Below are 17,937 nucleotides of genomic sequence, written 5' to 3' on the forward strand. Positions count from 1 at the left end.
ATTCCTGAAGAAGGGCTAATGCCCGAAACGTCGATTCTCCTGTTCCCTAGATGCTGCCTGACCTGCTGCGCTTTTCCAGCAACACATTTCCATCTCTGATCTCCAGCATCTGCAGACCTCACTTTTTCCTTAATAATAGAAGCACTCCAGTGAAGAAGGAATGGTTTCTTCAAATATGAATAGAATATTATTAACTTTAAAGCAACAACATTTACTTCACTGAGCCATTTCTTCTCTTGATTTATTCAAAACTGATCCGGTCACTCTGTTTTATCCACTTGACTTTGTAGTTCTCTTGGATTTCACTTTTCTATCTAATTTTCCTTTTAAAGTATCCAATAATTCCTCCTTCAACTGCTGCCTTCCATACTTCACAAACCTTCTATGTAAAGCCATTTCTCTACACTTACCACATAACCAGAGATGAGAGTGTGGTGCTGGAAAAGCACAGCAGGTCAGGCAGCATCTGAGGAGCAGGAGAATTGTCATTTTAGGCAAAACCCTTCGTTGGGACTGAGCCAATGCAGAGATAAATAGAAGGGGTGTGGGTCTGGGGTGAAGGTAGCTGGGATGCGCTAGATAGATGGAGGTGGGGATAATGGTGATAGGTCGGAGAGGAGGGTGGAGTGGATAGGTGGGAAGGAAGACAGACAGGTAGAACAGGTCATGAGGGCGGTGCTGCATCGGAAGATTGGAACTGGGATAAGGTGGGGGGAGGGGTGAAGTCCACATTGATGCCGTGTGGTTGGAGGGTCCAAAGACGGAAGATAAGGCGTTCTTCTTCCAGGCATTTGTTGGTTAGGGAGTGGCGCTGGAGGAGGCCCAGGACCTGCATGTCCTTGGCAAAGTGGGATGGGGAGTTGAAGTGTTCAGCCACAGGGCAGAGGGGTTAGTTGGTGCGGGTGTCTTAGAGATGTTTGCTGAAGCATTCTGCAAGTACGAGTCCTATCTCCCCCACATCAGGAGCAATGGATACAGTAAATGACATGTGTGGAAGTAATGGTAAAACTCTGATGGATGTGGAAGACTCCTCTGGGGCCTTGGACGGAGGTGAGGAGGGAGGTGTGGGCACAGGTTTTGCAATTCCTCCGGTGGCAGGGGAAAGTGCCGGGAAGGGAGGGTGGGTTGGTTGGGGGTGGAGGAGGACTGACAAGAGAGTCGTGGAGGGAATAATCTTTCTGGAAAGTGGATAGCGGTGGTGAGGGAAATATATCTCTGGTGATGGGGTCCATTTGTAGGTGGCAGAAATGGCAGAGGATGATGCGATGTATACATATGATGGTAGGATAGATGGTGCGGACCGTGGGGGTGGGCATTCTGTCCTTGTTGTGGTTGGAGGTATGAGGTTTGAGGGCGGAGATATGGGAAATGGATGAGATGCACTGGGGGCATTATCGACCACGTGGGAGGAGAAATTGCGGTCTTTGAAGAAGGAAGTCATTTGGTGTGTTCTGTTGTAGGTGGCAGAAATGGCAGAGGATGATGCGATGTATACATATGATGGTAGGATAGATGGTGCGGACCGTGGGGGTGGGCATTCTGTCCTTGTTGTGGTTGGAGGTATGGGGTTTGAGGGTGGAGATATGGGAAATGGATGAGATGCACTGGGGGCATTATCAACCACGTGGAAGGAGAAATTGCGGTCTTTGAAGAAGGAAGTCATTTGGTGTGTTCTGTGGTGGAACTAGTTCTCCTGGGAGCAGATGTGGTGGAGGCGGAGGAAGGGATACCTTTTTACAGGAAGCAGGGTGGGAAGAGGTGTAGTCCAGGTAGGTGTGGGAGTCGGTGGGTTGTAGAAGATGTCCATGTTGAGTCAACCCCGTTGATGGAGATGGAGAGGTCCAGGAAAGTGTGGGAGGTATCTGAGATGATCCAGTTGAACTAAGGTGAGGGTGGAATGTGCTGGTGAAGTTGATGAACTGTTCAACCTGCCCTCGTGGGAGCACGAGGTGCTGCCGATACAGTCATTAATGTAGCAGAGGAAAAGGTGGGGAGTGGTGTCTATGTAACTGCGGAAGATGGACTGTTCCATGTAACCAACAAAAGGATAGGCATAGCTGGTGCCCATGCGGGTGCCCATGACTACTCCTTTCATCTGGAGGAAGTTGGAGGATTCAAAGGAGAAATTATTGACGGTGAGGACCAGTTCAGCCAAACAAATGATGGTGTCAGTGGAAGGGTACTGCTGGGGATGCTGGGAGAGGAAGACACGGAGGGCTTGGAGGCCCTGACATGGAGGTATATAGGGACTGGATATCCATAGTGAAGATGAGGCGTTGGGGGGCAAGGAAATGAAAGTCTTGGAAGAGGTGGAGAGCATGGGTGGTGTCCCTAACATATGTGGGGAATTCCTGGGCTGGGTTGGGGGGGGTGCATGGTAGAACAGTATCAAGTTATGTGGAAATAAGTTCAGTGGAGCAGGAGCAGGCCGAGACAATGGATCGGCTGGGGCAGTCAGGCTTGTGAATCTCAGGTAGGAGGTAGAACTGACCAGTGCGGGGTTCCTGAAACATGAGTTTGGAAGCATCAATTCTCCTGCTCCTTGGATGCTGCCTGACCTGCTGTGCTTTTTCAGCACCGCACTCTCGACTCTGAACTCCAGCATCTGCAGTCTTCACTTTCTCCTCACCTCATAACAACTTTAGTGATAAATTTAAATTGGCAATGCCTTTAGGAAAGATTTGTGATGGCTAAAACTATATGAAATATAAATAATTCATGCACAATACAAATTTGAAGATTAAGTAATAGCATGACTTTAATGAATAAAATTTGCATTCGGTATCAGTGCAAAAAAAAGCATTTTCTGCTTCGGCTTTGAAAGTTTAGATTCTCTCCTCACTCTTTGTCTTGAGAAGTGTTTAAGAGCTCAGGCCATGATTATAGGTTACACTTTATCTAAATAGTGTTTGTTCATCAAAGCGTAACATTTGCTTGAAATTTTGCTTAAAGTGCATTCCAAGCACTTCAAACAGTAATGAAAGGATACAGAAAGAATACATGTGTAAGAGATGAAGTTACAGCAATCTTATAGAATGTGTCTCATTTCTGTTCAGGCCTGCCACAAAACAATTAAAGGGATGGGTGCTGTTTTTTGTGCTCTATGACCTAAAGTTCATCTTGTCAAACATAGCCTCTTCATTAATCCTCTCGGTTTGTCATTCCTCACGTGGAGCATCTGTACATGCAGGTTTCCATCTTGTAAAGGTGATGATTTGCACAACGGTGAACACTTCATTTATATCTTCCATATAATTGTATTTAAAAACTTGTTACCAAAAAACTTGCAAAGAAAATGATAAGTAAATTTTTTAAATTGATTTTGCCATCTGTTTATGGCAATATTTTGCATACCTTCACATCCAGCTACTAAAATACACCCGCTGCCTTGAAAGTACAATGCAGACAGGAAGAGAGTGTCAAAATATAATGTGAATTTTTTTTATCATACTTTAAATTGGCAAGGCCATTTCTATGATTCTATGAATTCTATTGATTCTGCGATTAGACGAGTTTTATTTAAAATCACTAGCTTTTGGAGCACTGCTCCTTCGTCAGGTGAAGTTATTTCATCTGACAAAACAGATAAATAAACCTGTTGAACTATAATGGGAAATCATGTGACTTCTGAATTTGAAGATAGAATGTCACCAACGTGTTAAGCATTAAATTGCCAAAATCATCAAGTGTAATTCCTACCTTTCAGTTGTAAAATCTAAGCGATAATGATAAACATTAGTTAAATGCATATTTGATGTTTCACGTACACTTATATTTAAATGCACTTGTATATCAAAGATAGAGGTTAAGTAATGCCAAAGGAAAATACTCGTTAAATGTTAAACAAGTAGCAGTGTGCAAAAGAAACTCATCATGCTTCTTGACATCTAAGCAGAAAACTAAAATGCCTTGGGCCACATTTTTCAACACAACTTGAAAAGATACCTTCGATGCCTGTAGTTGTTACAGTTTATAAGATGATTTGTTTTTAAATATAGCATTCATGTACCTAGGTTTTGTAAAGATGGAAACTAATTAGTTGGATAATGATGAAAGACTTTTGGGCTATAGATGAAAAAAATAAAACTCATGCCTACACGAAAGGAAATTATCCCGAGGACAGGACCCTCTGTATGCTTGTGATGGGATGGAACTGCCTTTCTTGAGTCCAGAAGGATTATTTCTCGAACTTTCGAGAGCCCTTCTTTTGTGTAACATCCTGTGATTACTGTAAGCATTGTTAATTAGTTGTATCAGACATTCAGTACTTTGATTTAGAGTATGTTCCATCCATTTATACATGAATTTTGCTCTTGAGGTTCAGATTTGCATGTTTACACTGTCTTAGGTTTGTTTCAGGCTTGTAGGCTGCTCTTGCATTTACAGCCCCTGAAAAATAGGTGTCAAAGGAGCAGCTAAAGTTGCTCAAAAATTGCCAACTGCAGGCAGGTGCCCATTTTGTCAGGCACAAAATTGGCAGGATAGTACTCAATTTCTCCCTGATTTAGTCTAATAAATTCCATATGTTTACAGCTATATATCATAAATGGTGGACCACATGATGAAACATGTCTTGTTCAGTTAAAACAAAACCAACCAGTACTCTCTGTTTGAAGTATGCCAACTGATGATACTTCACAGAAGTTAATTGATAATGGCCAGGAATTCACAGCACAGAGCACAGTTTAATCACATAACTAAAAGAAATACATATGTACAAGCAACATCATTGAGGGTTAGTGAAGACAGAAGGAATAATGGAAAGGGCTTTACAGGGTTGATGTTCTAGTTTTAACATTAAGATGATTGTTTAGAATTTTTATTGCTTCATCTACTTGATTGTGCTTTGTTACTGCTAGTTTTATGCTGGTTTCGGGCTATTCAAAATCAGTCATGCAGAATTTATTTTGCCTGCTTATATAGATGACCAATGTAAAGTATTGATGAAACATATGAACTTCAATCACACAAACAGTATCAACATTAACATCTCATGATAAAACTAGAATGATTACAGTGTGGAAACAGGCCATTTGGCCCAACAAGTCCACACTGGCCGTTCTCCCTCCACCTATCGCAATTCCAACGCCCCTCCCCCAAGTCCCTCCTCCTTACCTTTTATCTTAGCCTGATGGACACACTTTCCTCATTCCTGAAGAAGGGCTTATGCCCGAAACGTCGATTCTCCTGTTCCTTGGATGCTGCCTGACCTGCTGCGCTTTTCCAGCAACACATTTTCAGCTCTGATCTCCAGCATCTGCAGTCCTCACTTTCTCCTCGAAGATTTTAACCTACTGCGAATCCTCTTACAAGGATGCCTTCCTTGAAGAAGCTCTCTTCCTCCCTCTGCACGGATTTCAGTGAGTCCCTCTCTCACTGCACACCCCAGGTCATCTCCTCTGCACAGAAGCTCTTCAGCCACGTTCTCCCTCCACCTATCGCAATTCCAACACCCCTCCCCCAAGTCCCTCCTCCCTACCTTTTATCTTAGCCTGCTGGACACACTTTCCTCATTCCTGAAGAAGGGCTTATGCCCGAAACGTCGATTCTCCTGTTCCTTGGATGCTGCCTGACCTGCTGCGCTTTTCCAGCAACACATTTTCAGCTCTGATCTCCAGCATCTGCAGCCCTCACTTTCTCCTCCGAAGAGTAACCCACCCAGACCTATTTCCCCTGACTGATGCACCTAACCTACACATCACTACAGGCAGTTTAGCACGGCTAATTCCCTGCACATTTTTGGATTGTGGGAGGAAACCCCACACAGATACAGGGAGAATGTACAAACTCCACACAGGCAGTCGCCTGAGGCTGGAATCGAACACAGGCCCCTGGCAGTGTGAGGTAGCAATGTTACCCACTGAGCCACCACACCAGCCTTGTTAAGCAGTGCTTCAACGGAGTTTGTCTTTTTTGGACTACAAAGTAACTACTATATAACCAACCTTTTTCTTGCTTTTGTTTTTAAATTTCAGATTCAGTTCCTCAAGTCAATCTGATTGTGCCAGAACTAACTATTTCTGACCAGCAACTGATCATTGAAGTAAATGGAACACTCTCAGTCACTTGCAGGTAAAGTTGCACTTATTTTTAAGGTACTTCTTTCTGTCTCCTTCTGTCTATTTGTATTTACTTTGGCTCCTTACAAAGTACAATCCTTTTAAATCATACTACAGCGATTCCATTGGTGATTCAAATAGATCAATAATGCATCAAAGTAAGTTTTGTAACTAGGTCACTAGTTTTATCACTGTGGTACATCTAATCTTGCAACCTGATTGAATATGTCATACAAATTGCAGAAGTGAAAACTCCCTTGTCTCCACTCATAACCAGCATTAAGTAAACTCTTAAACACTATTGTGGATATGAATTAAAGCCAACTTGTTACAAACACTATTAGAAAATCAAAATGCTGGACATGCTTGTAAAAGAAAATAAAACACATAACCAGGAAATACTTCGCAGATCAGTCTAAAGTCACATGACACCGGGTTATAGTCCAATAGGATTATTTGAAAGAGCAAGCTTTTGGAGCCCTCGCTCCTTCTTCAGACAGCTAGTGAGAGAGAATACATAGGACACAGTATTTCTAAGTAAAAGATAAAAGGGTCCGACAACTTATGTGAACGTTTGTCATGGTAGACTGATTAGCAAGGTTAGATCACATGGAACAGAGGGAGAGCTAGCCATTTGCATACAGAACTAGCTCGATGGTAAGAAGATAGAGACTGGTGGTGGAGGGTTGCTTTTCAGACTGGAGGCCTGTGACCAGAGATTTGCCGCAAGGATCAGTGCTGGATCCACTGCTTTTCGTCTTTTATATAAACAATTTGGATGCAGTTTGTTAGTTAGCAAGTTTGCAGATTACACCAAATTGGAGGTTTAGTGAACAGTGAAGAAGGTTACTTCAGAGCATAATGGGATCTTGATCAGATGGGCTAATGGTCAGAGGAATGGCAGATAGAGTTTAATTTAATTAAATGTGAGGTGCTGCATTTTGGAAAGGCAAATCACGGCAGGACTAATACACTTAATGGTAAGGTCCTGGGGAGTGTTGCTGAACAAAGAGATCTTGGAATGCAGGTTCATAGTTCCTTGAAAGTGAATCATGTAGATAGAATAGGGAAGAAGGTGTTTAGAATGCCTTCCTTTATTGTTCAGAGCATTGAGTATAGAAGTTAGGAGGTCATGTTGCAGCAGTATAGGACATTGGTTAGGCCACTTTTGAAATATTATGTGCAATTCTGGTCTCCATCCTATAGGAAAGATGCTGTGAAACTTGAAAGTGTTCGGAAAAGATTTACAAAGATGTTTGCTAGGGTTGGAAGGTTTGAGTTACAGGGAGAGGCTGAATAGGCTGGGCCTGTTTTCTCTGGAGCATCAGAGGCTGAAAGGTGACCTTATAGAGGTTTTTGAAATAAGTGCTGTGGATCGAATAAATAGACAAGACCTTTTCCCTGAGTTGGGTGAGTCCAGAACTAGAGGGCATAGTTTTGGGCTGAGAGAGGATAGATTTACAAAGGACCTAAGGGCCAACTTTTTCGTGCAAAGGGTGGTGGTGTATGTATGGAATGAACTGCCAGAGGAAGTGGTGGAGGCTGGTACAATTACAACATTTAAAAGGCATCTGGATGGGTACATGAATAGGAAGGATTGAGAGTGATATTGGCCAAGTGCTGGCAAATGGGACTAGATTAATTTAGGATATATAGTCAGCATGGACTGAAGAGTCTGTTCCCATGCTGTACATCTCTACGACACTGTGACTCTAAATCTAGATGGCTATTAAGTGCTTAATCAGTTAAAATGGAGGTGCAGGTTTCAATTGATTAATATGTAAATCCCAGAATTTCTTTTAAGTCACTGCCCCAAGATAACTTCAGGTTTTATCAAAATAAGCATGATACCTCATTTCAATGTGAGGACAGTTTAAAGTCTGTTTGTATCTCAGCCTGGAGGCTGACTGGAATTTATAAAATATTACACTGACTGACTGTCTACAGATTGTGTGCTTTTTGAACAAAATAGAATGTATCTGCAAATATAAATCTGCAAAAATGCAGATTGTGTTTGTGTGTGTGTGTGTGTGCACAAATGCATTTGTGAAGAAAGAAAGAGGGTTAAAATTGCTGTCAAAGAGCTGTCAAACTTGTGAGACCATTTGCTGGTCAGAAATCTGAGTGGTGAATGAACAGCCTTTGTCAAGGATCTTTCCCAGAACCACAGCATCCCACCTCAGCTACCCTGACCAGTCAGGGAAAGTGAATAGTATCATGTTGTTTTCAAGGTTGCAGTAAAAGCAAGAATTGAGATTAAAAGAGGAAATACTGCTCCCCAGGTCTCTCAGCTTTTTATCTGGATGTTCTTCTGTGAGATTTCAGGAGCTGCACTGAGGTGAGTTCTCTCAAAGACAGAAGAAAGATGTTAATAAAGGAGGCATGGATAGAAGTGACTGGAAGTAAGAAGCAAGCCCAACCTAGCCAACTCCTTCATCATTCCTAACAATCCTGCCTGAGACCCACCTCCAATTGGCACCTTCCCATGCAATTGTAAACAATATTCTACTCGCCCTTTCATCTCTTCACTCCTCATTATCCAAGGCCCTAAATACAGTTTCTAGTTGAAGCAGAATTTTATTTGTACTTCTTACTACAGTATTCACCTGCTCATAATGCTAGTCCCTTAACACTGACGACACCAGTTGCAGAATGGGTAGGTACTGGTAACCTTAATTCTGTCCATAAGAATGACCCCAGTGCTTGCTACTTCAATTAACGATCTTGCTCACATGCTAATATTTCCATCTTGGGCCTATTCTTATGAAGCTCAATATAAGATGGAAGAGCAGTATTTCATTTTCTGCTTATTGCTGCTAAATACTAATTTAAAATCCAACATTGAGTGCAACAATTTCAAAGCATGACCTCTGTACTCCATTTTGATTGCAACCCATTCACTCTGCCTCCACCCAGGTGTCTACTTTGTGTCCTGTTGACTTTACTCTGATCAGAACAGAAGCATTTTCTCCTTTTCACATCTATCCTTTACACTTATTTCAAGTCTCAATACTTTCTTTAATATTATTAATACACTCCTTGTCTCACCATTTGTTCCATTCACTTATCTTTCCTCTCCTTCAATAGTACTAAAACCACATTTTCTAACCCCTTCCAGTTTTGAAGACTGATCATATTAGATATGCTGAGTTTCTTCAGGCCTTGCTGTTTTTGTTTAAAGTATCTTTGTATTCTCCTCACAAATCACATTTGTCACAAGTTTTATTTTAGATTCCTACCATGGCAGATTAGATTAGATTCCCTACAGTGTGGAAACAAGCCCTTCGGCCCAACCAGTCCACACGACCCTCCGAAGAGCAACCCACCCAGCCCATCTCACTCTCACTAAAGCACCTAACACTACGGGAAATTTAGCATGGCCAATTCACCTGACCTATACATATTTGGACTATAGGAGGGCACCTGGAGGAAACCCAGGCATCATTTTCAAATTTAGAAATAATACATTTGTCCTTCAGCTCCAAGAAGCTCCATAAAGATGGTGAACAGTTGGGCCCCAAGCATTGATTTTTGTGGTATCCATTGGTCCCAGTCTGTCAAGATGAGAATGACCCATTTATGCCCTTTCTGATTTTGCCTATTAACCAATTCCCAGTCCATGCTAATATAGTTCCCTTAATCCTATGCCCCTTACTTTTGCTTAGCAACTTTCTGTGTGAGACTTTATTAAAAACCTTCTGCAGATCCAAAAACATCAGACCCACTGGTTTCCCGTATTGTTTCTGCTCATGACATCCTCAATGAACTTGATCAGGTTTGTTAACATGAAATCCTCTTCAAAAGTTCATCTTGACTCTGTCCAATCAGACAATTATATTCTAATTACCTAGTAATCACTAGGTAAAGTAATCCTTTATAAAAGATTCTAGTATTTTCCCTTTTAGCTAACAGGTCTGTAGATTCCTATTTTCTCTCTCCAACTCTTTCTTAATGGTTGCATTATATTTTCAACCTTCCAATCTGCAGGCACAATTTTTGAGTTTATAGAATTTTGAAAGATTCTATAAGCCAAGGCATCTATTACCGCTGCAGGCATCCCTTTCAGGACTCTCAGATAAAGGTTATCACGTCATGAGAAATTGTTAACATTTATTACAATTCATTTCTCAAATATCACTTTTTTAACTAATATGAATTTTTGTCAGTTCCATATTCTCACTAGAACTTAATTTTTTTGTAGAAATGTCATGTCTTCTTTTATTAAGACAGACATAAAGAAGATGACACACATACAACATACTTTTTTAGCTTCTCTGCCATTTCTCTATTTCCGATCAAAAATTCTCCTGTCTCTGTTTGTAATAGGTTCACATTTATATTTGCTAATATTTTCCTTTCTGCATATCTACAGAAGCTTTCACTATTTTTAACTTTTCTTGCTAGTTTGCATTAATAGAGTCAAAAAGTGTGGTGCTGGGAAAGCACAGCAGGTCAGGCAGCACAGGAGAAGCAGGAGAATCGACATTTCAGGCATAAGTCCTTCATCTGGCTCCACATTTTTTCCAGCCCCACACTTTTTGACTCTGATTCTCCAGCATCTGCAATCCTCATTTTCTCCATTTTGCATTAATAATCTATTCCCTCACTCTTTGTCAGTTTCTTGGTCCCCCTTTGCTAAATTCTAAAATTTTCCTAATCCACAACATTTTCTGGCAACTTTGCAAGTCATGTCCTTTGATCTAATCTATCTTTAACTTCCCATGTTTATCAGGGCTCACTCTATTTTCCTATAAAGTATTTTTGCCTCAAAAGATTGTACATTTTATGTTCACTTTATCAATTCCACATATGAATATTCCATTGAAAATTCACATCATCTGCTGGTTCTTTACTTTGAGGAATGTGAATTAACTAATTTTTGACTTTGTTTCCTGTTTTGTGACACATCATCAAAGAGGAAAACATTTCTGAATCATCTCAACAATCCATTTATAAGCATGTAAACTTTAGTTAGGTAATTTCAATGTTTGCTATTTCCCAAAAAAGAAGGCACCAAAACCTTCATAACTTTTCCTGAAATCAGTTTGGTTCATGAGGCAATGATCTTTCAGCAATTGCAGTTGAAGGTATTGTGAATAAATCAGTGCCTGTTCCACTTAATTGGTCAGTTGCAGTGTTGAGCCTTTTGTCATCACTTGAATGTCAAATTATTTGTTTTATGCCAAGCAATGCTTACCACTGTTCAAAATGAACTGAAAAGTGCACTATTCAGGGAGATCCTGTCAGATAAGTGATACTTTACACAAAATACTTCTCTCAGCATGTAAAAGCAGCATTCAAGAATTAAAGGAAAGTCAATTCATTATTTAAGAGGCTGGCCAATGACTTTTAGTTAACCTTTTTAAAAACTCAAACTGCAGTTGAACTTTTACCATTATAATTTGACAATTTGAAGCTTTTAAGAAAAGACTGAGGAAAGGGCAGGGTTAAACAAACAATGTACATGACTGGGACAGGGTGGGAAGACCTTAATATAACAGGGAGAAGGATGGGACAAATGATATATCTTAAAAACAGACTGATTAACTACCTACATATGTGTAACCTGACTTGATTTAAACCTGCAATATCTTTTCAAACCCACAAAGCAAATATTTAACTGTCCAATGGAGTTGTTAATCAGAACCTCAGACTATTCCCAGCATAATCATTCTAGGTGTCTCTTAGAAAAGCTAAAACTGACTATTTTATAAATTAGTTATCTATGTTTTATGCTGTTTCTGGAATATAACCCAATATATTTCTATCAGGCTGTCATTATATCATCTTGCTTTTAATGGCAGTTACACATTCATGTTGAATTATAAATATACTGCTGAAATATATTTGGTTGCAATTCATGGTAAATAAATATTTGAAGCAAGTATTTCAGTCATGGAAAAATATGAATCAAATGAAATATATAGAAATTATCTAAAATTAGTCAAATTACATTGATATCAACACATCAAAGGATCATGGGGAAACTGAGAGCTGCAATAATGAAGTCTGGTTTATGAATACCATCCAAATTTTGGTCATGCCATTGGTCTAGTAATACTGATGACCAGGCTAACCTTTGTGAAATTTAAATTCAACTAGTTATTTAAAAATTGAATTGAATGCTAATCTCAGTAATGATGACCATGGAATTTTCATCAATTGTTGTAAAAACGCATCTGATTTATGAAGCAAGAAAATCAGCCATTCTTACCTGCTCTCTGATAACTTAATCCCGACCCACAGCAATGTGGTTGTTTCTTAATTGGACTCAAACGCAAGTAAAGATGTAAAACAAATGTTGGCCTTGCCAGCAATGTCCACATCTTTTGAGAATGAAAAGCAATTCTATAGCAATTTGCACTTCATTTTATCTGCTTTATAACTCTCATTTCTCTTCCTATTTCGTACCTAAGCTTGTTTTGTACCTAGGTACTTTGGAACCTGAGATGGCGACATGTGTGGCAAAATTATACACTTTTCACTGTTCTCCTGTACTTGAGTGCATGTGATAATAAAAATCTAAAATCTGTCACTCTAAATCTATGCACCCCTCAGTTACTGACCTCTCTGTGAAGGCAAAATGTCACCATCAGAATTTAATACTCCTCAAGTAAATCTCCTCTAGGCAATTTAAATTTAAGACAGATACATGTTTAGCATAAGATTAAGCAAAATATTAAGGGATATGGGCCATATGGAGTAAAGCTACAGATCAGCCGTGATCTTATTAAATGGCGGAACGGACCCAAGGGGGCTGAATGGCATACTCCTGTTCCTAACACTAATCTTTATTAGCATGTGCACAATTTTTTTTTGTACATTTGGAGCAACCCATTCTTTTCCCCCTTCCCTTACTGCTTTTTGTCATTTATATAAATGATTTGAATCTGAACATAGGAAGTATGGTTAGTAAGTTTGAAGATTACACCAAAATTGGAGGTGTAGTGAACAGTGAAGAAGGTTACTCAGAGTATAACAAGACTTTGATCAGATAGGCCAATGAGCCGAGAAGTGGCCGATAGAGTTTAATTTGGATAAATATGAGGTGCTACATTTTGGACAGGCAAAGCAGCGCAGGACTTACACACTTAATGGTAAGGTCCTGGGAAGTGTTGCTGAACAAAGAAACAGTGGAGTGCAGGTTCACAGTTCCTTGAAAGTGGAGTCACAAGTAGATGGAAGAGTGAAGAAGGCATTTGGTATGCTTTCTTTTATTGGTCAGTGCATTGTGTATAGAAGTTGGGAGGTCTTGTGTAGGGCATAGGTTCGACCACTTTTGGAATACTGTGTGCAATTCTGGTCTCCTTGCTATAGGAAGGATGTTGTGAAACTTGAAAGGGTTTGGAAAAGATTTATGAAGTTGTCAGCCAGGGTTGGAGGGTTTGAGCTATACGGAGAGACTGAATAGGCTGGGGCTGTTTTCTCTTGAGCGTCAGAAGCTGAGGGGTGACCATATAAAGGTTTATAAAATCATGAGGGGCATGGAGAGGATAAATAGACAAAGTCTTTTCCCTAGGGTGGTGAGTCCAAAATTAGAGGTCATAGGTTTAAGGTGAGAGGGGAAAATTTAAAAAGCGACCTAAGGGGCAACCTTTACATGCAAAGGATGGTGCACGTATGGAATGAACTGCCAGAGGAAATGGTGGAGTTCGTACAATTGCAGCATTAAAAGGCATAGGAATAGGAAGGGTTTAGAAGGATATGGGCCAAATATTGGACTAGATTAGATTAGGATATCAGGTTGGCATGGATGAGTTGGAAGGAAGGGTCTGTTTCCATGCTGTGCAGCTCTCTGACTCTATCGCTCTGACAAACCGTCTTTCATGAATGGTAGGATCATCAAAAAATGTGAATTTTCAAACAGACCCATACAATACATACACATCCAGAGTGGTTTACTGACAACAATATTCAAGTCATTTTTTTTGTTGAAATTTAACTATGCCTCATTTTCTTATGGGTTAAGGCAGAAATGCCTCCTTTTGGCTGTTATGACTCACAACACTATCAGTCTGACAAATAAAAGAAGTTCTTTATCCACTCCTAGAATTCTTCACTGCAAGATCATGTCATGTCATGGAAATCATATCAGGTGAGAGCTGAAATGAATCCCAATAAGATCCCAGGAACACATTGTGGGAAGTAAGGCCTGGATCATAGCATGGGGGTCCCTCATCGGGGACATGAGACTTCCAACTGCGCAGGGTGGGAGAGTTGTGGGTATCAGATAGTGCACTGTGATCCCAAATGTGGTGAAGCCAATTCCATCATTCTGCAAATGGTACCAGTCATAGTAATGGCTATAAGAGATGTTGGATGGTTACCAGTGATTGTGAAAGATGTCCATGATTACCCAGGGGTCTAATGTTAAGAGCTGGATCAGACAAATCTCCTCGAGGGAGCTTTCCTAGGTAGATTTTTGAACTTAGAGGAAACACTCTTGCTGCTCGTGGATACAAGCATTGCTGCAAATACTCTGACCTCATGGATTTCACTACTAACACTCAGTAGCAGCAGTATGTACCATCTACAAGAGCGCACTGCAAGAATTCACCAAGGTTGTTTAGATAGTCCATAAAATGGACTGTAGCAGTTCAAGCAGCTCACCACCACCTTCTCAAGGACAACTAAGAAAAATAACGAAAACAGAAATTGTTGGAAAATCTCAGCAGGTCTGACAGCATCTGTGGAGAGAAAGGAGCATTAACATTTTGGATCCACTGACCCTTCTTCAGAGCTGATTGTAGTTAGTTGTCATTAAGTCCACACTCCCCACCAGCCCCCTTTCCACACCTGGTACATTCCCTTGCTGCCGTAAGAGATGTAAAACCTGTGCCCACACCTTCCTCCTCATCTCAGTCCAAGGCCTCAAAGGATCATTTCAAACCCAGCAGAGATTTACTTGTACATCCTCCAACCTCATTTATTGCATCCATTTTTCTTGATGTGGTCTCCTCTACATCGAATAGACTGAGTGCAAACTCACAGAATAATTAAGGGAACACCTCTGTCCATATGCACCAACCAACCCCACCTTCCTTTGGTCATCCACTTCAACGCCCGCTCCCGCTCTCCTGACGACGTATCCATTCTGGGCCTAGTCCACCGCCTACACAAGGCCATCCGCAAACTGGAGGAGGAACACTTCATCTTCTGCCTCAGGAGCCTACAACCTCAAGACATTAACATTGAATTCACCAGTTTGTAAATCTCCCCTCCCTTCACCCCATTTCCATATCCAACTCTCTGACTCAGATCTGCCCTCTTGACCTGACCTACCTGTCCATTTTCCTTCCCACCTATCCACTCCATACTTCCCACCTACTTATTTCCATCAACTCCCACCTTTGTCTACCTATTGCTGGGGGAATAGTAAGAAAAGACCAGGGGGACCCCTCTCTCTGTTGCAGGATGGGAGATAAAGGATGAGGGCTGAAGTGTGGGAGATGGTTTAGATGTGGCTGAGGACTCTGTCAACTATGGTGGTGGGGAATCTTTGTCCCAGAACTTCTCCCAGTTTCTCCATCTTTACTGCATCTGTTCTGATAATGCCAGCTTCTACAATAGGGCCTCCAAAATGTCCACCTTCTTCCTTAACGCTAATCTAGAAATGGCTAATCTAGAAATTTCTGAAGGGCTTTTGCCCTCCTGCTCCTCGGAAGCTGCCTGACCTGCTGTTTTTTTCCAGCACCACACTCTCAACTTGAAATGGCTAGTGTTGAGTTTCCTCAACAGATTTTACTTGAACTTAATGACTACCGATGGGCAGTTAGCTGTAACCCCAGTAGAAGCAAGACAAGCTGGTCAGTAGCTTGAAATGGCCACCCACCTTCGTAACATAAAAATCCACCAGGTTTATATTGAAAATTAAAGAGTCTGGTATTGTCATGTGATAAGCAAATAGTCCACTTCGAAAATTATTCTTATTCTACAAAATTACCTTTCTTACTTATTTTGCTTATACTTTCCTCCAAGCATAGGTTTAGCCTGAGAATGAATAATTAGTGAAATGTGATTTTTGCAGTCAAAAAGATTTCATCCCTGACATCTTAAGAATGGTCAATAAGTTCTGCATGCGTTTTAAATAAGCATAGCCCTAAACCAGACCAAATAATACAGATAGATGGTATAAAAGGAATAGAATGGAATGTTCAACTTAGCTCAGGGAATTCACTGCAATGTGGAACATAGTTTTATTGATATTTTTAAATAGCCGTCTTCATATTTCATTTTACATAGAATCATTTGCCAAAGCATATAAGTCACTTCACACTGCATGATCCTCCTGAGGGTGGACAGTTTCTCTGAAGTGGAGCTTTTGTGAGTAAGAATGGGCACAATATTCAATTGCTTGGAAAATTCCACTTCTCAGACTATTGGGAGAAATTATTTACCATACTCTGGTGAGTTGAGAGACAAAGCAGCAGTCTGCATTAATTCCACCATCTCTGATCCCTCATTATTTGTTTCTTTCTTTTATTTATTCATGTGTCTTTTATGACATGTTGAAAATTTAACAAAACCCACTGACTACAGTTAACAGATAATTAATTAAATTGATGTCAATATATATAATCCATTTTTTTTAAGAGAGAGGGACATTAGAAGTAGATTTTCATTCGTTAGGCCTTTCCCTTACCCTTCAGCCCTGTAAATTGTCAAGAGGTTGAACTAACCTGATCGTGGCATTTGAGAGTAAGGGCATTTCAAGTTTGATGAACAGTAAATAAGATTAAAGATTGGAGGAAGAGATTTGGAGTGGCAAAGGTAAATGAAGAATTAGTACAGAAAGATAAATAAGGCAGGCCAAAGAACAACTGGACTAAAGAGATAGAAAAAAACACAAAGGATGGAATCTTATTGTGGTCCGAGCGACACAGGCTGTGGTGAGGTATGTGACAGAATCAGTTGACAAGTGCAGTTATATCCCACCTTGCCATCCAGATCTTGCCACCTCCATTTCAAATGCTTTCCACAAGTGACTTGGTGTGATTCTCTGAGACAGCAATGTAACACCGACAACATATGCCAGCTGTCTATGCAGCTAACACACTGCATGTTCATGCAACCAACCGGCCATGTCAGGAACTGATGGTGACTAGATGTCAATCCAGTCTTGGGGGACTGCTTTTGGTAAAGGGGCCAAAGTAGTGCCTGTCAGGGGCACAGTCTACATATAGTCGAGGGGCTTTAACATGGCAAAGCACCCATTTTGGATGCTTAAGATCAGGAGATCCATCCCAGTACTACCTAGGTAGTGGTCATGCTAGCTACCTGACGAAGGAGCTGTACTCCAAAAGCTTGCACATCCAAATAAACCTGTTGGACTATAAACTGGTGTTGTGTGATTATTAACTAGATAGTGGTCAGGAGTCAATCCTACAGCGCCAGTCAGGGGAATCATGATCATTAGTTTGGAAGCTGCAAACATAATGGTGAGGGGTCTATTCAGTCATGACAAGAGACCAATGCAAAGTCGGTCTGGGATGACTGCAGTCTGGAGGGGTCCATCCATTGATCTTTCAGATGGTTCATGGGAGTGCTTGTATGGACCATTGGGGGATTAGTGATGGTAAATCAAGGCTGTGGGGTAAGCAGAGACATTTATAGTAGTGGGATTGAGAATGGTGATGGGGGGATGCTCCAGTTTAATAAGCAGTATTGGAGGACATACAAGGCTACGAGATGGGTTGTTGTTGACTGTGAACACCACTGTGACCTCCACAGAGGGAGCACAAAGGAGTAGGGTAGGTATCAGCAACATATAATGCCAAGTTACATAGGGCAGGGAGTACAGTTGTAGACAAAGCTAATTTTATTGGGGGGAGTGAGGGATGAGTAGAAATGGGGTGCCAGGAAAGTGTAATATAACAGG

General features: G+C 40.9%; 1 protein-coding gene across 2 annotated transcripts in view; it reads left to right on the top strand.

Annotated features, from left to right (window-relative positions):
- Positions 1-17,937, top strand: part of kdrl (kinase insert domain receptor like) — a 211,685-nt gene that overhangs the window by 30,533 nt on the left and 163,215 nt on the right. For both annotated transcript variants that reach the window (XM_043704901.1, XM_043704900.1), the window contains exon 2: positions 5,976-6,072. In XM_043704901.1, the coding sequence (XP_043560836.1) occupies positions 5,976-6,072 (97 nt within the window). The remainder of the gene's footprint in view (positions 1-5,975; positions 6,073-17,937) is intronic.

The sequence above is a fragment of the Chiloscyllium plagiosum genome, chromosome 15 (genome assembly GCF_004010195.1).
Source record: "Chiloscyllium plagiosum isolate BGI_BamShark_2017 chromosome 15, ASM401019v2, whole genome shotgun sequence".
Classification (NCBI taxonomy): Eukaryota; Metazoa; Chordata; class Chondrichthyes; order Orectolobiformes; family Hemiscylliidae; genus Chiloscyllium; species Chiloscyllium plagiosum.